Source organism: Callithrix jacchus, chromosome 15 (assembly GCF_049354715.1).
Source record: "Callithrix jacchus isolate 240 chromosome 15, calJac240_pri, whole genome shotgun sequence".
NCBI classification, from domain to species: Eukaryota; Metazoa; Chordata; class Mammalia; order Primates; family Cebidae; genus Callithrix; species Callithrix jacchus.
The window spans coordinates 30,406,413-30,432,832 of record NC_133516.1 but is presented as its reverse complement, the minus strand read 5'-3'; the positions used below and the strand labels follow the sequence as shown (position 1 = coordinate 30,432,832).

Sequence of the window (26,420 nt, the reverse complement as noted above, 5' to 3'; positions counted from 1 at the left end):
TACTCTGGAAGCAGAAGCAGGAGAATTGCTTGAACTCGGGAAGTGGAGGTTACAGTGAGCCGAGATCGTGCCATTATATATTTCAGCCTGGGCAACAAGAACGAAACTCTGTCTTTCTATTTTATTTTTTGAGACAGTCTTACTCTGTCGCCAGGAGTGCAGTAGGGTTATCTTGGCTCACTGCAGCCCGACTAATTTTGTATTTTTTTAGAAGGTAGTCGGATCTCCTGAGATCAGGAGGTCAAGACCAGTCTGACCAGCATGGGGTTTCTCAACCTTGGTCTCCCAAAGTGCTGGGGTTATATGTGTGAGCCACTGCACCCAGGTCTTTTTTTTTTTTTTTTTTTTTTGTGGGGGGGAGGAAGGCAGGAAGGAAGGGAAGAAGGACGGTAGGGAGGAAGGAAAGGATGAAGGAAGGAAGGAAGGGAGGAAGTGGGGAGGGAGGGAGGGAGGGAGGGAGGGAGGGAAGGGAAGAAAGGAAATCAAGCAATGAAAGAGACATTGCCGACCTGGATCTAGAGGTTTACAAGTTGATTTCTTTTTTTTTGAGAGAAGGAAAGAAAAAAAAATAATAAGTAAAGGAGAGGAAGAAAGAGGAAGAGAAAGAGGGAGAGTAAATGGAAATATTGCTTTATTTTGAAAAAAATTGGGTATTAATAATGGCCAATCAATGTTTCATTTAAACTAATGGGTAGGTGTGATGTGGTATTGACAAGAATGTATATTTTGTGTATTTGAAGTGGGGAGCTCTATAAATATTTATTAAGTTTATTTGTTCTGGATCTGAGTTCGAGTCCTTGATATCCTTATTAATTTTCTGTCTCATTGAGTCTAAGTCTCCTATCTGGGTGTTAGGATTGTTAGCTCTTGTTGTTGCATTGATCCTTTTACCACTATATCTTTGATGCTTTAAAATCTATTTTATCCGATACAAGAATTGCAACTCCTGCTTTTTATTTATTTATTATTTATTTTTGCTCTCCATTTGGTTGGTAAATCTTTCTCCATCCCTTTGTTTTGAGTCTTTGTGTATCCTTGCATGTGAAACAGGTCTGGATGTAACATGCCGTTGGGTTTTGGCTGTGTCTTTTGATTGGGAATTCAGTCAATTTAAATTTAGGGTTACTGCCATTTGATGTTGACTGGCTGTTTTATCCATTTGTTGGTATAAATTCTTCTTTATGTTGGTGCTCTTTACTTTTTGGTGTATTTTTAGAAAGGCTAATACTGGTTGTTTCTTTCTGTGTGTAATGTTTCTTTCAGAAGCTCTTGTAAAGCAGGCCTGGTAGTAATAAAATCTCTGAGTTCTTGCTTGTTCATAAAAGATTTTATTTTTCCTTCAGTTGTGAAGCTTAGTTTGGCTGGATATGAAATTCTGGGCTGAAGGTTCTGTTCTTTGAGGATGTTGAATATTGGCCCCCACTCTCTTCTGGCCTGTAGAGTTTCTGCCAAGAGATCTGCTGTAAGTCTGATAGGCTTGCCTTTGTGGGTTATCTGACCTTTCTCTCTGGCTGCCCTTAGTATCCTCTCCTTCGTTTCAACCCTGGTGAATCTAACGATTATGTGCCTTGGGGTTGCTCTTCTTGAGGAATATCTTTGTGGTGTTCTCTGTATTACCTGGGGTTGAATGTTGACCTGCTTTGCTAGTTTAGGAAAATTTTCCTGAATAATATCCTGAAGGGTATTTTCCAGCTTGGATTCATTCTCTCCGTCGCATTCAGGTACACCTATCAAACGTAAATTTGGTCTTTTCACATAGTCCCACATTTCTTGGAGACTTTGCTCATTCCTTTTTATCCTTTTTTCTCTAATCTTTTCTTCACGTTTTATTTCATTAAGTTGGACTTTGACCTCTGATATCCCTTCTTCTGCTTGAACAATTCGAGTGTTTAAACCTGTGCATACTTCTCGGAGTTCCTGTATTGTATTCTTCAGTTCCATTAATTCACTCATACTCCTCTCTAAGTTGTCTATTCTCAATAGGATTTCATCAAACCTTTTTTCAAAGTTCCTAGTTTCTTTACGTTGGGCTACAACATGGTCTTTTATCTCACCGAAGTTTGTTATTATCCATTCCTTGAAGAGTGATTCTGTCATCAGGAGGCGCTCGTTCTCCATCAAGCCTTGTTCCATTGTTGATGTGGAACTGTGATCATCTTTAGAGGGAGAGGCGTTCTGTCTTTGAGTATTCTCAGCTTTTTTACGCTGGTTTCTTCCCGTCATTGTAAATTTATCCTCCTCTCGTCTTTGAAATTACCAACTTTCAGATTAGGTCTCTTGAGTGGACGTCCAGGTTGTTAGTTCCCAGGGCCAGAGCAGCTGCGTTAAAACTGATGGTGCTTTTCTGCCCAGGATTCTCCTGTCGGGCTTCCTTCTTGTTTCCGTAGTAGGCGACTCTGCCTTCCCGGGGCTCCAAACCTCTGTCAGAAGGGGAACCGGTCTTGTTTACTCTGCACCGAGCGCTGCTGCGCCGAGGTGCCGGCGGAACCGCTGCGCCGACCACGAGAGTCGCGCTGGCGACTCGTGTGTTTCCACCACTGGGGGATCTTCTGCTCCGTGAGCGACCAGACTTTGTCTGAAAGTGTGGCGTCCTCTAGTTCTCCGCGCCTTCCCTGAGAGCTGCAATCCCGGGATGTTAGCAATCAGCCATCTTGGATCGTACCCCACCCAGGTCTTTTTTGTGTGTGTGCGACAGAGTTTCATTTTGTTGCCCAGGCTGGCCTCAAACTCCTGGCTTCAAGCAGGCCTCCCTTTCTCCCTGCCTTCCTCCTCAGTTTCCCAAAGTTCTGGGCTGAATTGCGGTGTCGTCATTATAGCTCACTACAGCTTGACTTCCTTTTTTTTTTTTTGTCTTAGCCAGGGCTTATGGTAGATGTAAATACAGCTTGGCTTCTTATGCTCATGCAGTCCTCCCGCCTCAGGCTCTTGAGTAGGTGTTACCTACAGGCCCACAGCACCATGCCCAGCTAATTTTTATATTTATATATTTTGAGACAAAGTCTAGCTTTGTTTCTCAGGCTGGAGCACAGTGGTGTGGTTTCAGCTTTGCTTCTGAGGCTTAAGCCATCCTGCCCCCTCAGCCTCCTCAGTAGCTGGGACTGTAGACACACTCTCCTATGTCTGGCTAATTTCTTTTCTGTGTTTTCCAGGCTGGTCTTGAACTGCTGTTGTTCAAGCCATTTGCCCCCCTTGGCCTGCCAAAATGCTGGGATTACAGGTGTGAGCTACTGCACTTGGCCTAATTTTTAAATTTTTTATAGAGGTGGGATCTCACCGTGTTGCCCAAGCTGGTCTGAGACTCTTGGGATCAAAAAATTCTCCCACCTTTGTGTCTCAAAATGTTAGAATTGTTGGTGTGAGCCACTGCTCCTGGCCTAGATTTATCTTTTTAAGATCTTGCCTTTGACAGACTATTCACTCCAATAATAATATGTTCATGGAGTTTAAAAGGAATTTTTTGGGAAAGGGGGATGGGGTTTTTCTGTATTGTCCAGACTGGTCTTGAATTCCTGTACTCCAGTGATTTTTTTCCATCTCAGCCTCCTGAGTAGCTGCAACTGTAAGTGTGAGCCACTGTACCAGCTGAAAGGAAGTAGTTTCAATTCAGTTTATTTTATTTCATTTCATTTTTCTTGAGACAACATCTCATTTTATCATCCAGGCTAGAGTATGGTAGAGCCATCAGGGCCTACTGCAGACTCAACTCCTCAGGCTCAACTGATCCTCCCACCTCAGCCTCCTGAGTTCGATTACAGGCGTGTGCCACATGCACAGCCAATTTTTAACTTTTATTCTAGAGATATGGTCTCCCTATGTTGCCCAGACTGGTCTTGAACTCTTGTTCAAGTGATCCTCCTGCCTCAGACATCCCAGAGTGTTGGGATTACAGACATGAGCCACCATTTCCAGCCTAATTTACTTTTAGAAAAATGTATTGATGCCTCGGTTTATTCAAGAAGATATTTAAGGAGGTTGTTTAGTTAGTATTTATATCCTTGAATTCATAAAACTTAGAATTCAGACATGAGTAATTTTGTGAGAGGCTTAATTTTTCTCATGTAATTTGTATCATTTTTAGGCAAAATGTTTCATGGATTTCAAAGCTGGAGGCACCTTGTGTCACATTCTTGGGGCTGCTTACAAGTATAAAAATGAACAGGGATGGTAAGTTTTTGTATTTGTTTGCATGTTTTGATCTTAAGTTATTATTCTTTTAAGTCCTATTTTCTTGCATGGTGTTAGAAAATCCTGTAAGCACATTATGATTAAGTCTAATGTAGATTGTGTTTTCCCAGAGCCCTAATTTATCTTGTTCCTACATCCAAGAAAAATATTAATCAGCCACGTATTTATTTATTTTTGAAACGAGGTTCTTCAAAATAGTATGAAGAGTGGTATGATCTCAGGTGACTGCAGCCTCTGCCTCCCAGATTCAAGCAGTTCTTATGTCCCAGCCTCCTGAGTAGCTGGGACTATAGGCATGCACCACCGTACCTGCCTAATTTTTCTGTTTTTAGTAGAGACAGGGTTTTGCCATGTTGGCCAGGCTGGTCTCAAAATCGTAGCCTCAAGCAATCCACCCACCTCAGCCTCTAAAATTCTGGGATTACATGTGTGAACCACTGTAACTAGCAACAACCATTTATTAGGCAAGTGATATATTTGATTTTTTATAGATAGCAGGTGAACATTATTCGCAAATTAGAAGGTAGACTTGCCATAAAATGTGTATTTGTAATGAACTCATGCATTATATTTGAAGTGGATAGATAGCAGTGTTTTGTTTGTTTTTTGAGATGGAGTCTTGCTCTGTTGCTCAGGCTGGAGTGCAGTGGTACAAACTCGGCCGACAGCGACCTCCACCTTCCAGTTCAAGCGATTATCCTGCTTGAGCCTCCTGAGTAGCTGGGACTAAAGGTGCGTGCCACCATGCCTGGCTAATTTTTGAAGTTTTAGTAGAGACAGGGTTTCACCATGTTAGCCAGGATGTTCTCAATTTCCTGACTTCGTGATCTGCCTGCCTTAGCCCCTGAAAGTGCTAGGATTACAGGGGTGAGCCACTGTGCCTGGCCTGTTTCCCCCGTCCCCCGCTCTGAGACAGAGTCTTCCTCTGTCGCCCAGACTGGAGTGCAGTGGTGCATTCTCGGCTCACTGCAACCTCCGCCTCCCAGGTTCAAGTGATTCTCCTGCCTCAGCCTCCCAAGTAGCTGGGATAACGGGCATGTGCCACCATGCCCCACTAATTTTTGTATTCTTAGTAGAGACAGGGTTTTACCATGTTGGCCAGGCTGGTCTCAAACTCTTGATCTTGTGATCTGCCTGCCTTGGCCTCCCATAGTGCTGGGATTACAGGCATGAGCCACAATGCCTGACCTGTTTTGTTTTTTTTTTTTGAGATGGAGTTTCGCTCTTTTACCCAGGATGGAGTGAAGTGGCATGATTTTGGCTCAGTGCAACCTCTGCTCCCAGGGTTCATTCAGTTCTCCTTTCACAGCCTCCTGAGTAACTGGGATTATAGGCACCTGCCATCATGTCCTGCTAATTTTTGTATTTTTAGTAGAGACAGGTTTTGCCATGTTGGCCAGGCTGGTCTCAAACTCCTGACCTCAGGTGATCCACCCTCTTCGGCCCCCCAAAGTGCTATGATTACAGCTGTGAGCCACTGCACCTGGCCAGATAGCAGTTTTAAGAAGAGATCAGGTGAGCTAGGCTTTCAAGAGTGTTCCAATTTGAATACTCAGGACAGGGATAAAAGAAGTACAGATCTTTGCCTAGGTCAGTGTTGGAGATAGATTGAGAATTCCTGCTGATGTTCTTGCTGTTTTGCTCCCTTCAGTGTTACCTGCTTTTCTAGTTGTCTCTCTTGGTGCTATTTCTTTTTTTTGAACTCTGGGGCTTCCACAGCTGCTGTGACTAGTGGCGTTTAATGATGATGGTCCTGAATTGAGGGGTTGTCAGGGACATACTTGACAGGGTAGCGTTGGGGTACTGGAGTACATTGTCTTGAAGTTGTCTGGTAGTTTCAGCTGACTTACTCTGTACAGCTTATAACCTTAGTATCTTTCCAGGAGAACACATGTATAATTTATATATTTCACTGTAAAAGTTAAGCTAACCCAAAACTTTATGGCTGGGAAGTACAAATATTTAGATCAATAATCAGGACAAGTGTGTAATTAAATAATTTATATAGTAAATAGTAGAAGATACATACTTAAATGTGTATTTGCTGGAACTTTTTATATATGGATGGTGTTTAATAGATACTGATTTGGATCACCTGAGGTCAGGAGTGCAAGTCCAGACTGGCCATCCTGGTGAAACCCCATCTCTACTAAAAATATAAAAAAAATTAGTTGGGCATAGTGGCGGGCACCTGTAATCCCAGGTATTCAGGAGGTTGAGGCAGGAGAATTGCTTGAACCTGGGAGTTGGAGGTTGCAGTGAGCTGAGATTGTACCACTGCACTCCAGCCTGGACAAAAGAGCAAGACTCTGTTTCCAAAAAAAAAAAAAAAAAAGATATTGAGTAAAAGAGCAAGAGCCTTTTTTGTTTTTCTTATGAGAGGTAGCTCTGTGTTTTCCAGTTCTGTGTCTAGCTCTAATGTTACACCTCTCACCAGGGTATTCTCTGATTTAAGACCAACAAAATGTCTGAGTAATCATAGAAATGGTTTGTACCTGCCGGACGAGGTGGCTCACGCCTGTAATCCCAGCACTTTGGGAGGCCGAGGTGGGTGGATCACTTGAAGTCGGGAATTTGGGACCAGCTTGACCAACATGGTGAAACCCCGTCTCTACTAAAAATACAAAATTTAGCTGAGTGTGGTGGCATGTGCCTGTAATCCCAGCTGCTCAGGAGGCTGAGGCATGAGAAGCGCTTGAATCCAGGAGGGAGAGGTTGCAGTGAGCTATGATTATGTCACTGCACTCCAGCCTGGGCAACAAAGTGAGGCTCCATCTCCAAAAAAAAAAAAAAAAGAAATGGTTTGTACCCTACTGTTAACTCTGGGTTCCAAGCAGGGACTCTTTTCTGTCCTTGTTTCTTGTTCAGCTGCTATCACAAGTCCTGACCTGGACATTTGAGGATAGAATATCAAAGTGAAAAGATTTTTCCTAGGTCACATATTATGGAACTTGCTTTGTGTTTGTAGTTTGTGCACAATAAAATTTTTTTTTTTTTGAGTTTCAGTTTTGCTCTTGTTGCCCAGGCTGGAGTGCAAATGGCAGGATCTCGGCTCACTACAACCTTGGCTTCCCGGGTTCAAGCGATTCTCCTGCCTCAGGCTCCTAAGTAACTGGGATTACAGGCATTTGCCACTACACCCGGGTAATTTTGTATTTTTAGTAGAGACAGGGTTTCTCTCTGTTTGTCAGGCTGGTCTTGAACTCCCAACCTCAGGTGACCCACCCACCTCAGCCTCCCAAAGTGCTGGGATTACAGGTGTGAGCCACTGTGCCTGGCCACAGTGAAATATTTTTATCTGAAATCACTTGTAGTAGTTTAGAAAGATATGTGTAATTCAGTTTCTTTTTTTTTTTTTTTTTTTGAGACGGAGTCTTGCTTTGTCGCCAGGTGCCAGGCTGGAGTGCAGTGGCGTGGCTCACTACAACCTCTGCCTCCCAGGTTCATGCAATTCTCCTGCCTCAGCACCCTGAGTAGCTGGGACTACAGACATGGCTCACCACGCCCAGCTAATTTTTACATTGCACTACGTTGGCCAGGATGGTCTTGATCTCTTGACATTGTGATCCGCCCGCCTCGGCCTCCCAAAGTGCTGGGATTATAGGCTTGAGCCACCACGACCGGCCTGTAGAGTTTCTTTAAAGTTAAAAGTGGTGCTAAAAAAGGCAGATAGGGTAAGCAGAGTCAGGAATAATGATTTTTCCAAGTCTTTTATGCAGATTGTACCAGAATTATTTCCTTTCAGGTATAATTATGTACCTAGTTTCAATGTGCACCTTCCCTCATCTCTTGTACCTCACACACTTGAAGTAAATGCGTATTTTGGTAACTCCACACACTGTTTGGATATCTGAATACTGACCTGTCATTCTGACCATGCCCTAACTTGCCCTTTGTCTACCATGCCTCTCTGAACCTTGTCTGTGTTACTTTCATTGGACTTCAAAGTCTAGGTTGCATTTCTGGCTTTAGGTCCAAAGTTTGCTTGTTTCCTTTTTATGGCCCAGCACTTTTTTCTCCTTATTTCATTATAGTTCTGCTTTCTTACTGACTTAGTTGTAGTCTTTTTTTTTTTTTAGTCTCTAATGACATGAAGCTCTAATGTCATGTATATGAGGTTGAATGGGAATACCTGGTAATTACTGGCATATTTGTGAAGAGACTGTACAAATTAATATTACAGAATTGGCCAGCTGTGGTGGCTGATGCTTGTAATCCCAGCACTTTGGGAGGCCAAGCTGGGTGGATTGCTTGAGCCCAGGAGTTTGAAACCATCCCAGGCAACATGGGAGAATCCAGGCTCTACAAAAAAATAGAAAAATTAGCTGGGGGTGGTGGCCATGCTTGTAGTCCCAGCTACTTAGAGGCTGAGGTGGGAGGATCACTTGAACCCAGGATTTGGAGGCTGCAGTGAACCCGAGACCGCACTACTGCATTCCAGCCTGGGTGACAGGTGAGACCCTGTGTCAATTAATTAAAAAAAAAAAAAAGGCCAGGCACGGTGGATCACGCCTGTCATCCCAGCACTTTGGGAGGCTGAGGCGGGTGGATCACGAGGTCGAGAGATCGAGACCATCCTGGTCAACATGGTGAAACCCCGTCTCTACTAAAAATACAAAAAATTAGCTGGGCATGGTGGCGTGTGCCTGTAATCCCAGCTACTCAGGAGGCTGAGGCAGGAGAATTGCCTGAACCCAGGAGGTGGAGGTTGCAGTGAGCTGAGATCGCGCCATTGCACTCCAGCCTGCATAACAAGAGCGAAACTCCGTCTCAAAAAAAAAAAAAGCGAGAGAGATATTACAGAATTGGAATGTTAACGTTTGATCTTTCTGGATGTTTCTGAATAGCTAAAATCAATGAGTGTCTTGTTTACGATTTATCTCCCAAAGGATAATACTTTGTATAGAATTAAAGTATAGTTATATGTAACTAAAAGATAATAAGTTTGACATACTTATGGAAATCCAAATGGATCTCTCAAAGGAGAGATTAAATACGAAGTTCAATTAAGTAATAGAAAGGTGACTGTTAGTGCCCACATATGCAGAGATTAGGACGTTGTTTATTCTCTCTTACAGTTAAAGAGATTGTTATATGTTGTAACTTTTTTTGTTTTTGTTTTTTGAGACAGAGTCTTGCTCTGTCACCTAGGCTGGAGTGCAGTAGTATCATCTTGGCTCACTGCAATCTCTGCCTCCTGGGTTCGAGCAGTTCTCCTGCCTCAGCCTCCTCAGTAGCTGGGATTACAGTTGCCTGCCACCATGCCTGGCTAATTTTTCTATTTTTAGTAGGAGTGGGGTTTCACTGTGTTGGTCAGGCAGATCTTGAACTGCTGACCTCAAGTGATCCTCCCTCCTCGGCCTCAAAGTTCTGGGATTAAAGGCGTGAGCCACCATGCCCAGCTTCTCTCTGCTTTTTAAGTAGTTTGTTTTCTATAATAATAAAGAAAAATGGTTTGCCAAACCATGATTTAACAGAATGACCAAATAAGCAGTATACTAAGTAAGGGAAAGATATAAATGCATAGACATTAAGAAAAAATTAACCACAGCATTTTGGGAGGCTAAAGTGGTAGGATCATTTGAGGCCAGGAGTTTGAGAACTTAACCTGGGCAGCATAGTGAGACCACATTTTTACAAAAAGTTTAAAAATTAACTGGGCATGATGATATATACCTGTAGACTCAGCTCCTCAGGAGGCTGAGGTGGTAGGATTGCTTAGGCCCAGGAGATCAAAGCTGCAGTGAGTCAAGATTGCACCACTGCACTCTAGCCTGGGTGACAGAGCAAGTCCCTGTCTCACAAATAAAAAATTTAAAGAATGAAACCAGATAAATATGGTATAACCTTGGTTGAAAAATTTTACTTATCAATTAATTTTTGCTTTCTATTAATGCAGAAAGATGTTCAAGCTTCAACCCCCGTTAAGAGGAATGCAAATTAGAACTATGATCGTTAGGCTGGGCATGGTGGCTCACGCCTGTAATCCCAGCACTTTGGGAGGCCGAGATGGGTGGATCATGAGGTCAGGAGTTTGAGACCAGCCTGGCCAAGATGGTGAAACCCCGCTAAAAATACAAAAATTAGCAGGGTGTGGTGGAAGACGCCTGTAATCCCAGCTACTTGGGAGACTGAGGCAGAGAATTGCTTGAACCTGGGAGTTGGAGGTTGCAGTGAGCCGAGATCACTCCACTGCACTCCAGCCTGGGAGACAGAGCAAGATTCCATGTCAGAAAAAAAAAGAAAAAATCAGACTCTAACTGGATGGATCCCAAGTGAAGAGTTTATTCCTCAGAAGTGGTATAAAAGGGTATCAGAAGTGAACTTTTACAGGGAAGAAGAAAAATGCACTGAGCCAAGGAAAAGACAACAATAGATCCAAAGAGTTTTGTGGGGAAGTGACCAGAGGTAGCCTCAAATAAGGAGCTTTTTATGATGACAGCAAGCTATAATACCCTGGAGACCATTCCCACAGGATGGTCTAATATGCCATACCCCAATAGGGTAGCAAAAATCCTAGTGGGACCAGATGTGGTAGCTCACACCTGTAATCCCAGCACTTTGGGAGACTGAGGCAGAAGGATCACTTAAGGCCAGGAGTTCAAGACTAACCTGGGCAACATAGCTAGATCCCATCTCTATTTTTAAAAATAATAATAAAATATACATCCCAGAGGTAATTAGAGCTCTGAAACAGGTATGCAAATATGAAGAATGTGGGGTGAAGAATTGAAGAACAAGGAAAGGAAAATATATTTACTATTCATTAAGTGGAATTATATTATTATAAAGATCTTTATCCTTGTCTTCACATTGAATAGTCTGAGGAGGAAGGAGAAAGGCTGGTCTTGATTTCTTGGGTGGTAGAAGTAGAAGAAAATCCACATAAGAGTAGATCTGCTCAGTTCCAACCTGTGTTGTTTAAGGGTCAAGTTTAGATATTTTGCCATGTATTTATTTATAAAATAGAATTTTAGAAAGCGTAGTAACACTACCATTATTAACAGATGTGAAAATTAACAATTTAAAAATATTATTAAATATTCATTTAGTGTTCAAATTTTCCTCATCTCATAAATAGTTTTTATATCTTATTTGAATTAGTATTCAAACAAGGTACAGACATTGCCTTTGGTTGATATGACTTTTAATTCTCTTCAGAAAAAGATAACATTTTCTTTTTCACTATCTCTTCCCTCTGTTTTCCTCACAAGTACCTCCCCTCTTCTAAAATAGTTGTCTCATAGGATTGCCCATGTTTTATTAGATTTTGCTTATATGCCTCCAGTTTATCATTTGGCATGGTCTTCTAAATTTCTTGTAAACGTGGTAGAAGCTGAGTCTGATTTGTTTTTTTTTTTTTTTTTTGCAGCAATAATACATCATAGATAATGTTTTATTCTATCTGGAGGCATATAAGAATAAAACTTATTCTGTTATTTATATGTGTAATGGGCAGACATTGATGTTCAATACTTAGAGTCATTTCGTTGGAACTTGACAAAGTCACAATATTTTAGGTTTTGTTTTTTTTTTTTTTTTTTTTTTTTTGAGATAGAGTTTTGCTCTTGTTACCCAGGCTGGAGTGCAATGGCGCGATCTCGGCTCACCGCAACCTCCGCCTCCTGGGTTCAGGCAATTCTCCTGCCTCAGCCTCCTGAATAGCTGGGATTACGGGCATCCGCCACCACGCCCAGCTAATTCATGCATTTTTAGTAGAGACAGGATTTCACCATCTTGGCCCGGCTGGTCTCAAACTCCTGACCTCGTGATCTGCCCGCCTCGGCCTCCCAAAGTGCTGGGATTACAGGTGTGAGCCACTGTTCCCAACCTATTTTCACCTTTAAAAAAAACAACAGAGATAGATATCTTGCCATGTTGCCCAGACTGGTTGCAAACTCCTGAGCTCAAGTGATCCTCCCTCCTTGGCTTCCCAAAACGCCAGCATTACAGGTTTGAGCCACTGTGCCTGGCCAATGCTATATTTAAAGTTGCTGTAAATTCTATTGTAATTTACCTATTTTTCTGCTTTATTGGACCCTTTGCTTAATTTCTTAATTGCACTTTCCTTAGGAAGCATTTTAATCTTATCTTACCACAGTAATGAAAAAGTAATATTATATATTAGTCACCAGTCATAATGAATATTAATTTTTTTTGTTTTTGAGATAAGAGTCTCACTTTGTCACCCAGGCTGGAGTGCAGTGTCGTGACCTCAGCTCGCTGCAACCTCCGCCTCCCGGGTTCAAGCAGTTCTCTGCCTTAGCCTCCCCAGTAGCTGGGATTACAGGCATCCTCCACCACGCCTGGCTAATTTTTGTATTTTTAGTAGAGATGGGGTTTCACCATGTTGGCAAGGCTGGTCTTGAACTCCTGACCTCATGATACACCTGCCTTGGCCTCCCAAAGTGCTGGGATTATAGGCATGAGCCACCATGTCCTGCCGATGAGTAGTTTTATAAATGCTTTATAAAGCTACACATTCTTCTAGCCAGTAGGACTATAAAGGAAAAATTTTAAAAACCTGGCCATTGTATCTAATTAGATGTCGAATAAGATAGTTCTATGATGGGGCTGTATCAGCATTGTGCACAGGATGTATCAAGAACATGAAAGGCTGTGCGTGGTGGCTCACACCTGTAATCCCAGCACTTAAGGAGGCCAAGGCGGGCAGATTACAAGTTCAGGAGTTTGAGACCACCCTGGCCCACATGGTGAATCCCTATTTCTAAGATACAAAAAATTAGCCCGGCATGGTGGCACACACCTATAATCCCAGCTTTGAGGCTGGCAGGAGAATCGCTTGAACCTGGGAGGGGGAGGTTGCAGTGAGCTGAGATTGCACCATTGACCTGGGACACAGGGCAAGAACTCCATCTCAAAAGAAAAAAAAAAAAAAGAAAACAAAGAACATGAAAGATGACTGGGCGTAGTGGCTCACGCCTGTAATCCCAGCACTTTGGGAGGCTGAGGCGGACGGATCACCTGAGGTCAGGAGTTCAAGACCAGCCTGGCCAACGTGGAGAAACCCTGTCTCTACTAAAAATACAAAATAGATTAGCCAGGTGTTGTGGAGCACACTTGTAATCCCAGCTACTTGGGAGGCTGAGGCAGAAGAATTACTTGAACCCAGGAAGCAGAGGTTGTGGTGAATCGAGATCATACCACGGTATTCCAGCCTGGGTGACAGTAAGACTTCATCTCAAAAAAAAAAAAAAGAAATAAGATAGGTTTAGCTTCATAGAGCAGTGACTTGGGGACTGCTTTTGGAAGTGATAGTGTCAGGCTCATTGCGTGGGTAGTAACATTCTGGAAAGGCTGTAGAATTTAAAAAGAAAGATTGGAAGTATGGGGAACATCTCTAGGATAAAATAGCATGACATGTGAGTTAAGAGTATGAGCTCTAGCCTCAGACTGCCTAATGCTAGGTAGTTCATGGTAATGATTAAGAAAATTATAGCTATGGGCCAGGGGTGTTGGCTCACTCCTGTAATGTCAGCATTTTGGGAGGCTGAGGCGAGAGGATTGCTTGAGCCCAGGTATTTGAGACCAGCCTAGACCAATAGAATGAGACCTTTGGCTTTACAAAAATAAAAATAAAAATCAATTAAATCAATTACCTGGGTGCGGTGGCTGGTGCCTGTGGACTCAGCTATTCAAGGCTGAGGTGGAAGTATCCCTGAGCCCAGGAGTTCAGGGTTTCAGGGAGCTATTACTGCACCACTGCGTTGCAGCCTGGGTGACACAGTGAGACCCTTCTTCAGAAAACAAAAATTGTTTAACTATAGCTAGCATTTGTTGATTACTTAATTTTATTAAACTTAAGCACTATTCTAATATATACCTCATTTAACCTTCATAAAACCCACAGTAGGCCATAATATTTATGAAGCAGTTGATCCTTGGGTTAACAAATTGCTCAAGACTAAGGTAGTTTTCCACAGTCCTTACTCTCAGTCACTAAGCTCTACTCCTCTCCTGGATGTTAGTGTTAAAAGAACTAAAATGGAGCAAAAACAAAGTAGGTATTGAATAAAAAGTAAGGAGAAACAGGCATTAGACTTTGTAAAGATTTAACCACATGGAAGTGACTAGGAATAGACCAAGATAATATAAGAATGTTATGTTTGGGTATTTGGGTTTGGGATACCCCCAGCTATACATGATTTCAGATTAAAGGATGATCTCTGCTCTTGACTGTTACTGTGGCCAGTTAAAAATTTTATTTGAAGCAATCTTGTCTGTTTAAATCACATGTCTTACTGCTGTATCAGAATTAAATACCCAAGATGCTTTGCTTTGTCTAAGAGAACACAGACACTGTTGAATTTGAACAAATGGTTTTTGAACACGTAGACAAACTTTCCTTATACTTGAAGTAAAGTATGGTAGCTCTCTGCCTTTGGATCTGTGGACTACTTTTTCATAAGATGTAAGATGTCTCAGATTTAAGAAAAATTAGATAAGCTATAGAATTGATACTTCATTTTGACTGAGGTGGATCTTAATACTAACTCTTTTATAAAGGTGTTGATACTGTGTATTCTTGTTGTTTTATTTTTATTTTTTTGAGATGGAGTGTCACTCTGTCACCAGGCTGGAGTGCAGTGGCGTGATCTCAGCTCACTGCAACCTTCGCCTCCTGGGTTCAGGTGATTCTCCTGCCTCAGCCTCCCGAGTAGCTGAGACTATAGGCAAGCAACACCGCTAATTTTTGTATTTTTAGTAGAGATGGGGTTTCACCAAGTTTGCCAGGATGGTCACCATCTCTTAACCCCGTGCTCTGCCCACCTCAGTCTCCTAAAGTGCTGGCATTACAGGCGTGAGCCACCTTGCCCTGCCCTGTTTTTGTTTTTTTTATGAGATGGAGTCTCCCTCTGTCACCCAGATTGGAGTGCAGTGTCGCTATCTCAGCTCACTGCGGTCTCCGCCTCATGGGTTCAATCAGTTCTCCTGCCTCAGCCTCCTGAGTAGCTGAGACTACAGGTGCGTGCCACCACACCCGGCTAATTTTTTGAATTTTTAGTAGAGGCGGAGTTTCCTCTTCTTAGCCAGGATGATCTCAATCTCCTGACCTTGTGATCCGCCCACCCCAGCCTCCCAAAGTGCTGGGATTATGGGCATGAGCCACCGTGTCCAGGCTGATGCTGTGTATTCTTACATTACTGAGAGAATATCTCACACATTTTGTAGAGTGTTATTTTAATTTCCAAATCTTTCTAATTTACTTGCATCAAATTCTAAAATCACGTTTTTCATTTGTGTTTAAGATGGGAGACAAATTAACCTAGAAATTTTCTTTCTTTTTTTTTAGGCGGAGGTTTGACCTACAGAACCCATCCCGAATGGATCGTAATGTGGAAATGTTTATGAACATTGAAAAAACATTGGTGCAGGTAACTTGGAAACTTAGGTTATTTAAAAAGTTTTCCTTTAATATAATTTTAGAGTTAAGGTTGGCTTTATTGGATTGCCAAAAGAATGAAGGAAGAAACTATTCTGAAAAGTATTTGGGTGTTTGGGGATTAGAGCTATAATTAATTTTGTCTTTTTAAGACTATTAAAATTTATGGTGAAATAATTTATAATTTTCTTCATTAATTTTACTTAATGTATTGTTTGAATTGCCTTTATTTTATTATAATATTTTGATTCTTTTTGAGACAGGCTGTCTGTCATCCAGGCTGAAGTGCAGTGGTTCAATCATGGCTGGCTATGCTCACTGCAGCTTTGGACTCTGGGGCTCACATGATCCTCTCACCTCAACTTCCCCTGTAGCTGGGAATTACAGGCACATGCCATCATACCTGGCTAATTTTTTGTATATTTTGTAGAGATGGGGTTTTGCCATGTTGTCCAGGTTGGTCTCAAACTCCTGAATTCAAGCAGTCTGCCTGCTTGGCCTTTCAGAATTCTAGGATTACAGGCGTGAAACCTGGAGTCCAGCCTGCCTTCGTTTTATTTACTATAAGCACTCTTCCATCCTGTTGTTCGCTTGATTGAATATTTTCTTTCGATTTGTTCCATTGTTGTACCATAAATATACATATCATTTCCCTAACTCTATTATAACCTGGAAAAGAGAAAGCTTAAATTTCTTACTTGTTTTTCCTAGTATGTTTATTGTTTGATAATTTATGTTGATCACTCAATTAACCTTCCTGGGGAGAGGTAGCTGGCAAAAGTTTAGTCAGATATGATTGTTAATTCAATATGTGAAAGTTGTTTGTCCCACAGATTGTTAGCTGGGGAAGTAATTGGATATGTTTTGTTTGATTTTTCATGGTTTGGGGAGTTAACATACATGTTCTGTCATTGCTATTGTTTTATTCTTGGAATGGAGTTTCTTGTCGCCCAAGCTAGAGTACAGTGGCACAATCTCAACTCACTGCACCTCCACCTCCTGGGGTCAAGCGATTCTCTAGCCTTGCCTCCTGAGTAGTGGGGATTACAGGCGCCCACCATCAGTCCTGGCTAATTTTGTATTTTTAGTAGAGAGAGGGTCTCACCAAGATGGTCTCTAACTCCTGACCTCAAGTGCCCACTCGCTTTAGCCTCCTAAAGTGCTGAGATTACAGGCGTGAGCCACCACACCTGGCATGTCATTATTGTTTTTAAGATGAACTATAATCCCCTTCCATAGTTAAAAATGCTACCTTAGGCTGTTTAAGTAAATTTGAGTAAAATTGGGGAGGAGGATTAATCTGGCAATATGATATGTTATCTTAATGAAAAAGTTGCTGAATTTCTTTAGGTCATGTTTCTCAACATTTTTTGTGGCAGATGTGACTCAGTGCAGAAAAGGTTATCTGGGGATGGTTTGTGTAATGCGTAAATAATGTGATATTATTTTAAAGCCAAGAGAATTTGAAAGTCTTGTTCTTTTTGTCCTCAGAACAGTTGTTTGACCAGACCCACCATCTACCTCATTCCAGACATTGATCTGAAGTTGGCTAACAAATTGAAAGATATTATCAAACGACATCAGGTAATAGACATGATCACTTCAGATTATTAATAATGGACATGATCACTTCATTTTGTAATTGTGCCGGGCGCTGTGGCTCACGCCCGTAATCCCAGCTGTTAGGAAGGCAGAGGCGGGAGGATAGCTTGAGTCCAGGAGTTCGAGACCTGCCTGGGCAATATAGTGAGACCCCGTTCTCCACAAAAAGGAAAAAAAACAAAAAGACAAAAAAAAAAAAAGCATTTTGTAGTTGTAAGCCTCTAATAATAAATGTCAACCATAGTATTGTTTTGGATTTCTTGATAGATTTGCATCAAAAGAAAGTTTTTTTTCCTTTTTTAGAGATGAGGTCTCACTTTGTTGCCCAGGCTGGAGTGTCGTGGCACTATCCTAACATACTAGCTCACTGTAGCTTTGGACTCCTGGGCTCAAGAGATCCTCCTCTTTTTTTTTTGAGACAGAGAGTCTCGCTCTGTCACCCAGGCTAGGGCTCAGTGGTTCAATCCTGGCTCATTGCAACCTCTGCCTCCCAGGTTCAAGCAATTCTTGTGCTTCAGCCTCTGGACTTGCTGGGGGTACAGGTGTGTGCCACCTGGCATGACTCAATGCCAGGAACTGCACTTTAGGAGGCTTAGGCTGGCTAATTTTTGTATGTTTCGTAGAGATAGGGTTTTGCCATGTTGGTGAGCCTGGTCTTGAACTCCTGATCTTAAGTGATCTGCCCACCTCAGCCTCCCAAAGTGCTGGGATTACTGGTGTAAACCACTGTGCCCAGCCATGATGGTTTCTCCTATGTTCCCAGGCTGGCCTTGAACTCCTGGTCTTAAGTCATCCTCTAGCCTTGGCTTCCCAAAGTGTTAGGATTATAGACACAAACCATCACACCTGGCCTCTTTTTAAGTTCTTAAAGTACCAGTGTTTTTTTCTTTTCACTCACCTTTAGCTTTTAGCCTAGAGTAGTAGCATTTAATAAGTCATTGGTACAGAGTCATTATTAAGTCTTATTTTGAAGTGTGTTTACATAGACCTAAGAAGACCAGTGTATTTTGTATCACAGAACTCTACATCACAGAGATTATAAAGTCAAATAGAGTTGGTTACATAATTGTTGGTAGAAAGAAATGAAATATTATTTTCAATTAATCCTAACCCCCCTAACCCCCCATTTTATGTATTCTGTTGACATATGTGATTTTTAAAAAAGAATTGAAATCTCCCCCTTCTCTAAGCTTACTTTGTGGTGTTTTTTTTTGTTTGTTTTTTTGTTTTTTGTTTTGGGAGATGGAGTTTTACACTGTTGTTTGAGGTAGAATGCAGTTGTGACCTCTCGGCTCACTGCATTCTCCTGCCTCAGCCTCCTGAGTAGCTAGGATTACAGGTGCCCACGACCATGCCTGACTAATTTTTGTTTCGTATTTTTAGTAGAGATGAGGTTTCAGTATGTTGGCCAGGCTGGTCTCAAATGCCTGACCTCATGATCCATCTTCCTGGGCCTCCCAAAGTGATGGGATTACAGGTGTGAGCCACTGTGCCCGGCCGCTTACTTTGTCTTGATACACATGTACGAGTACTGTCTTTTGATTTTTTTTTTGTTTGTTTTTTTGAGACAGAGTTTTGCCCTGTCACCTAGGCTGGAGTACAGTGGTGCAGCTGCCGCCTCCTGGGTTTAAATGATTCTCCTGCCTCAGCCTTTCAAGTAGATGGGATCACAGGCATCTGCCACTATGCCCAGCTAATTTTTGTATTTTTAGTAGAGACGGAGTTTCACCATGTTGGCTAGACTGGTCTTGAACTCCTGACAAATGATCTGCCCACCTCGGCCTCCCAAAGTGCTAGTATTAACAGGTGTGAGTCACCACACTTGGCCAAAATGTAACTTTTATATACATCAGGAAACTAAATTTGCGTGACTCATTTTATTATAGTGCTTTATTACGGTGCTGTCAAACTGAATTTGACAGTATGTCTGTATTATCTTTTTGCACATAGTCCTAGCTCATGACTCAATGCCAGGAACTGCATTGATTTTCTTGAAATAATGATAATTTGTAATTATTTTGGAAGTAATTTTAAGAGGTTGTAGTTTCTGGCTGTGCACAGTGGCTTGCATCTCTAATCAGAGCACTTTAGGAGGCTGAGGCTGGCGGATCACTTGAGGTCAGGAATTCAAGACCAGCCTCGCCAATATGGTGAATTCATATTCGCTGGGCGTGCGCATGCCTATAATCCCAGCTACTCAGGAGGATGAGGCAGAAATTGTTTGAACCTGGGAGAGGGAGGTTGCAGTGAGCCAAGATTGCGCTGCCACACTCCAGCCTGGGTGATGGAGCAAGACTCCATTTCAAAAAAAAAAAAAATTTGTAGTACCCATATTACTGATATGGATACCCAGAGAGAGAGATCTATAGAGAATTAGCTAATAGATCCTTGAATTACTTTTTCTATATAGCAGTCTAAACCGTGTAGACAATTTTTTGGTTTATTGTCATAAATCACTATAGAAATAGTCTTTTTAAATAAGAACGTCTTATAAGTAAAACCATACTTTTACAATTCTTACAGAATTTGTATCTGGCATCTCATAGTTCATTTGCCATGTGCTTTATTTTTATGGTTTTTGTTCGTTTGTTTTCCAGGGAACATTTACTGATGAGAAGTCAAAAGCTTCCCACCACATTTATCCATATTCTTCCTCACAAGAGGATGGTAAGTTAGTTTTGGGTTATGAACGGGTAAGCTCATACATCATACCATATGTGGATTTTATGTCATAGCCTCAAAGACTTAAACAGAATAACCAGCTTTTTATTTATTTTTATTTTTTTTCCTTTTTGAGAACAGGGTCTCTAGCCCCAGCTGGAGTGTGGTGATGTGATCTCAGGTCACTGCAACTTCCACCTCCCAGGTTCAAGTGATTCACCTGACTCAGCCTCCAGAGTAGCTGGAATTACGAGCACTCGCCACCTCGCCCAGCTAATGTTTTGTATTTTTAGTAGAGATGGGGAATTCATCATGTTGACCAAGCTGGTCTCAAACTCCTCCTTCAGGTATCCACTTGGCTCAGCCTCCCAAAGTGCTGGGATTACAGGTGTGAGCCACTGCACCCCGTCAGAAAAGAGATTTTTTTTCAGTATTAAATAAATCCTACAGATTAAATACATAGTTTCCTTTAATGAAGAATTATGCCAAACCCCCCCTTTTATTGACTTAACTGGGCTATAAGCAAACTAAATTCGTGCAGCCTAACTTTCTACTTGTTAGACTGTTATTTCTTTGTTAATAATCATCTGGATGTTAAGACTAAGCATGTCTTACATATTAATCTGATCAATATCTGTGATGTCTCTTGTATTTTGAAAATTAAGAGACTTGTAAGTTAGAGGCATATCTCTGGGAAAAGGGTGGCTTACAGGGCCTAACAGCAGGGTATTGTTTTGATGAATTTACGGTGATTTAGTTTCTAATTTCAGCTCTTCTTTTTTGAAAGTTAATTTCCTCAGTGGCCAGAGTTTATCAGACCTATAGAGACTGAGTTGTGCTCAGATTCTTTCAAAGGATTGCATTGGGAAACATAGTTAGTTTGGAGTGAGAAATAGATTTTCTTTTCTTTTTTTTTTTGAGACGGAGTTTCGCTCTTGTTACCCAGGCTGGAGTGGTGCAATGGCGCGATCTCCGCTCACTGCAACCTCCGCCTCCTGGGTTCAGGCAATTCTGCCTCAGCCTTCTGAGTAGCTGGGATTACAGGCACGCGTCACCGTGCCCAGCTAATTTTTTGTATTTTTAGTGGAGACGGGTTTTCACCATGTTGACCAGGATGGTCTCGATCTCTTGATCTCGTGATCCACCCTCGGCCTCCCAAAGTGCTGGGATTACAGGCATGAGCCACTGCACCCGGCTCACAATTGTAGTTTTTTTTAAGATATTTACAGAGTTGTACAGCCATCACTGTTAATTTCAAAATGTGTTTATTGCTTTAAAATAAACCCATTTCTAATAGCAGTCACTTTCCATTCTTTTCTCACCTTAGGTCTTGACAGCCAGCAATCTGCTTTCTTACTATATGAATATATCTGTTGAGGACATTTTATAGAAATGAAGGCATATGACATACTGTCTCTTATGTCTCATTCTCTTCATTTAGCATAATGTTTTCGAGGTGAATCTGTTTGATATGGTATTCCCTTTTTTATTCTGGTAAAAACATAAAATTTATCGTCTTAATTATTTTTAAGTATACAGTATAGTAGTATTAAGTATATACATCTTCTTGTGCAGTAGATCTTTTTTTTTTCCTTTGGAGGCAGGGTCTTCCTCTGTTGCCTAAGCTGGAGTACAGTGGTGTGATCATGGCTCCCTGAAGGCTTGACCTCCTGGGCTCACGTGATCCTCCCACTTCAGCCTTTCAAGTAGCTGGGAATAGTTGTTTAGAACACCATACATGGCTAATAAAAAATTTTTTGTTGTTGAGATATGGACTCATTGTGTTGCCATGGCTTGTTTCAAACTCTTGGGCTCAAGCAATCCTCCTGCCTCGCTTAGCCTCCCAGTCTGTTGGGATTACAGGTGTGAGCCACTGTGCACAGTCATGTGAAAGAGATCTTTAGAACTTTCTCATCTTGCAGAACTGTTACTCTGTACCCATTGAACATCTTTCTCTTCTCCCTAGCACAGGGATGTCCAATCTTTTGACTTCCCTGGGCCATATTGGAAGAAGAATTTTTCTTGGGCCACACATAAAATACACTAATGCTAACAATAGTGGATGAACTTAAAACACACACAGAAAAACTTATAGTGTTTTAAGAAAGTTTATGAATTTGTGTTGGGCTCCATTCAAAGCTATCCTTGGCCCCACGTGGCCCATGGGTTGTGGGTTGGACAAGGTTGCGCTACTTCTTTTGACTACCCTTCTGCTTTCTATTTCTAAGAATTTGACTACTCTAGATACCTAATATAAGTGGAATCATTTAGTATTTGTATTTTTGTCACTGGCCTGTTTTGCTTAGTACAGTGTCCTTAAGATTTATTCATGTTGTAGCATGTACCCATATTCAATTATATTTGTATACTATATTTTATTTAGTCATTCATAGATGGACATTTAGGTTGCTTTTGCATTTTGGCTATTGTGAAAACTGCTGTAATGAACATGGATGTGCAAATAGCTCTTCAACATCCTAGTTTCAGTTCTTTTGGGTCAATATCCAGAAGTGGTATTGCTAGATTGTGTGGTAATACTGTTTTTAATTGGTTTTAGGAACCTTTCATAGCTGCTCTATCATCTTACATACTCATCAATGATGAACAATGGTTCTATTTCTCTGTTTTTTTTCTGTTTTGTTGTAATGGTCATCTTAACAGATACAAGCTGATATCTCATTATGGTTTTAATTTTCATTTTCCTGATGATTAGTGACATTGGGTATTTTTTCATGTGCTTATTGGTCATTTGTATATCATCTTTGGAGAAGTATCTACTCAAGTGCTTTTGCATTTTAATTTTTTGAGGTGGAATTTCATTCTTGTTGTCCAGGCTAAAGTGCAAATGTGCATTCTCGGCTCACTGCAACCTCCACCTTTCCGGTTCAAGCAGTCCTCCTGCCCCAGCCACCCAAGTGACCGGGATTACAGATGCCTGCCACCATGCCTGGCTAATGTTTGAATTTTTAGTAGATACAAGGTTCCATCTTGTTGGCCAGGCTGGTCTCTAACTCTTGACCTCAGGTGATCTGCTTGCCTTGGCCTCCCAGAGTGCTGGGATTATAGGAATGATCCACTGCACCCGACCCTATCTGTATTTTTAACAAACAAATATTCCTATATTCCCAGCTTTTTGGGAAGCCAAGGAGGGCAGATCACCTGAGGTTGGGAGTTTGAGACCAGTCTGATCAACATGGAGATGGAGATCAAGCTGGCTATAATCTTAGCTACTTGGGAGGCCGAGGCAAGAGAATCGCTTGAACCCAGGGGGTTAGGGTTGCGGTGAACCAAAATTGCGCCATTGTACTCCATCTTAAAAAAAAAAAAAATCCAAATTTTTATCAAAGTCAGCTGTGGTTAGGAAAAATACTTTTTCTTTTTCTCATAAAAGTGCACAGTCTTTGACAATGGAATCAGTATTCTGAAAAGCAGCTTTTACTAGTTAAAACACCAAGACACTCTTGGCAGGACAGGACAGGTTAGTTCATGTAGTGGGGATTTACAAAGATCCTCTGGCCTCCTTTTTCCTCTGCCATGTTGAGTTACCAGGTTAGGGAACAGGGCCTGATTTTGTCATTTTCACCTTTTGTTTTGAGATGGGGACTCACTATTGCCCAGCCTGAAGTGCAGTGGTAAAATGTTAATAGTTCACTGAGCAGCTGTAAACTATTAGGCTCAAGTGATCTTCCTGTCTTAGCTTCCTCAGTAGCTGGGAATATAGAGGCACACCACCATGCATAGTTATTTATTATTGATTGATTGATTGATTGAGACGGAGTCTCGCTCTTTTGCTTAGGCTGCAGTGCGGTGGTGCAGTCTCAGCCCACCACAGCCTCCACTTCCTGGGTTCAAGTGATTTTCCTGCCTCAGCCTCCTGCTAGGACTACAGGCATGTGCCACCATGCCCTGCTATTTTTTTTGTATTTTTAGTAGAGATGGAATTTCCACCATGTTAGCCAGGATGGTCTCAATCACCTGACCTTATGATCTGCCCGTCTCGACCTCCCAAAGTGCTGGGATTACAGGTGTGAGCCACCGCACCCAGTCTTATTTTTAGTTTTTTAAGAGACTGAATCTCACTGTGTTGCCCAGGCTGGTCTTGAACTCCTGGGCTCGAGTGATCTTCCTGCCCCTGCCTCCAGAAGTGCTGGGATTATAGGCATGAACCACCACACCTGGCCCCCTTTCACTTTCTTTTAAGATAGTTAAGTGAGTTGTTGTATACTTCAAAAACAGCATAGGTATGGGGGCTTCATGACTTTATTCAGTGAAGATGAGGCTGTATCTTGTTGAAACTGGCCCTGGTGGAAAGTCACTTTTACTTGGCTAATTTACTTAGATCTGTTTTTTTTTTTTTTTTTTTTGCTGTTTCTTGGGCTTTAAGTGGACATACTTCATAACTTCTTACTTACTAGTAGGAATACATTTTCTAAGCTAAATTCAGACTGCCAGAGAAATACATGATAACCAATGCTGAAATGTCAAGGTGATTCAACTGTGATTAGAATAAGAATCACTCTATTATATAATTTGCACTTATCTGTGGAAAAGAAACGTGAAAAAAAAAGTTACAATACATCATCACATTGCTTACATTGTTGGGAGTGATAAGTAAACAGGTATGAGGCAGTTAAAGAATAGTAAAAATAACATTATTGGTGAAAGTTTTGATGTAGCCCTGTAAAGCTTATAGGACATCAGAGAAAGGGAATATAGAGGAGGCAGAGTAGTACTTAGTAAAGCTTTCTTCACTGAGATGAAGTATGGTTTACATCTTGAAAGATGTGTAATAAATGCCAAGTCTCACAGAAGGAGGGATGAGAGGTTCGCCATGGGAAGTGAAGTATTAAATAATATGGTGATTATTATTTGGGTAGAAGAGAGAGGGGAGGCTGGCAGGTGAATTGAATGTGGGAGTATTTTACCGCAGAGGATAAGTGGTTTTGTCAACAGTGATGGATAGTAGACCTACAGTCTGGGAAATTTGAAAGACTGAGAAATATTTGTTTAATCTGGTAGGTAGTACTCAATTTGAAAACTTTCTGTTTTTAAGCCAGCAATGACATGTCAGAAAAATGAGAAAAAAAAAAAATTTTTTTTTTTTTTGTTCATTAGCAAACTAAAACATCTTAGTAAAAATTAAGGCCAAAAATCATAGTTTTGTTAGTTTGACTTAACTCATTTTGTCAGTTTGACTAAAGTTTTTTCTTTTTCTCTTTCAGAAGAATGGTTGAGACCGGTGATGAGAAAAGACAAGCAAGTGTTAGTGCATTGGGGCTTTTACCCAGACAGGTAATGTCCATATGCTGTGAGACCTGGTATAAAGATTTTTTTTGAAAGGAAGGCACATTTATTTATAGTATTATTTTCTGAATAGTGACAATTTGTTGATTTGTGTTTACTCATTTTTCTCACTTCTGGAGTCTTTATTGACTATTTTCTTATTTAAGGTACAGAAATTAATAAGGTCACCATTAAATGGTGAATGAATAAGCCATTTTAAATGGTGAATGAATGAGCCTTAAATGGCTTTATTTATCTTTTTATTTATTTATTTTTAAAGATGGAGTTTCACTCTGTCACCCAGGCTGGAGTGCAGTGGTACTGTCTCGGCTCACTGCAGCCTCCGCCTTCTGGGTTCAAGTGATTCTCCTGCCTCAGCCTCCTGAGTATCTGGGATTATAGGCACCCGCCACCACACCTGGCTAATTTTTGTACTTTTAGTAGAGACAAGGTTTCACCATGTTGGCCAGGGTGATCTCAAACTCCTGACCTTGTGATCTGCCTGCTGAGGCCTCCCAAAGTGCTCGGAGTACAGGTGTGAATCGCTTCTCCTGAGCAGCCTTATTTATCTTTAAAAAACTGATATCAAGGCTGGGCATGGTGGCTTACGCCTGTGATTCTAGCACTCTGGGAGGTTGAGACAGGTGGATCATGAGGTCAGGAGTTCAAGACCAGCCTGGCCAACATAGTAAAACACTGTCTCTACTAAAAATAAAAAATATTAGCAGGGTGTGGTGGTGGGTGCCTGTAATCTTAGTTACTTGGGAGGCTGAGGCAGGAGAATCACTTGAACCAGGGAAGCGGAGGTTGCAGTGAGCCAAGATCATGTTGAACTCTAGTCTGGGCAACAAAGCAAGATTCCATCTCAACAAACAAAAAAACCCTCAAAACCATATCTTTTATGTATTTGCCAAAAAATGTCTCTGTGGTATTAGGTTCCTGATTTATATTTGTTTCCTTTAAGAAATGAGTTTTGCCAGGCACGGTGGCTCATGCCTGTAATCCCAACACTGAGATCCCAAGGCAGGTGTGGATCATGTGAGGTCCGGAGTTCAAGACCAGCCTGGCCAACATTGTGAAATTTCATCTCTACTAAAACTATAAAAAGTTAGCAAGATGTGGTGGCGCACACCTGTAATCTCAACTACTCAGGTGTCTGAGTCAAGAGAATCACTTGACTCTGGGAAGCGGAGGTTGCAGTGATACAAGATCACACCACTGCACTCCATTCTGAGTGACAGAGTCTCAGTCTCTGAGAGCGAGACTCTTTCTTTTCAAAATAGAA

The 26,420-nt window shown here is 41.5% G+C and overlaps 1 protein-coding gene across 9 annotated transcripts in view; it reads left to right on the top strand.

Annotated features, from left to right (window-relative positions):
* SMARCC1 (SWI/SNF related BAF chromatin remodeling complex subunit C1) overlaps window positions 1-26,420 on the top strand; it is a 187,391-nt gene that overhangs the window by 30,760 nt on the left and 130,211 nt on the right. For 6 of the 9 annotated variants that reach the window (XM_078350733.1, XM_035275228.3, XM_035275227.3 and 3 more), the window contains 5 exons: window positions 4,079-4,164; window positions 15,500-15,581; window positions 17,081-17,173; window positions 19,789-19,858; window positions 25,075-25,144. In XM_078350733.1, the coding sequence (XP_078206859.1) occupies window positions 4,079-4,164; window positions 15,500-15,581; window positions 17,081-17,173; window positions 19,789-19,858; window positions 25,075-25,144 (401 nt within the window). The remainder of the gene's footprint in view (window positions 1-4,078; window positions 4,165-15,499; window positions 15,582-17,080; window positions 17,174-19,788; window positions 19,859-25,074; window positions 25,145-26,420) is intronic. The other 3 variants (XM_035275230.3, XM_078350735.1, XM_035275231.3) reach the window with 1 other exon arrangement.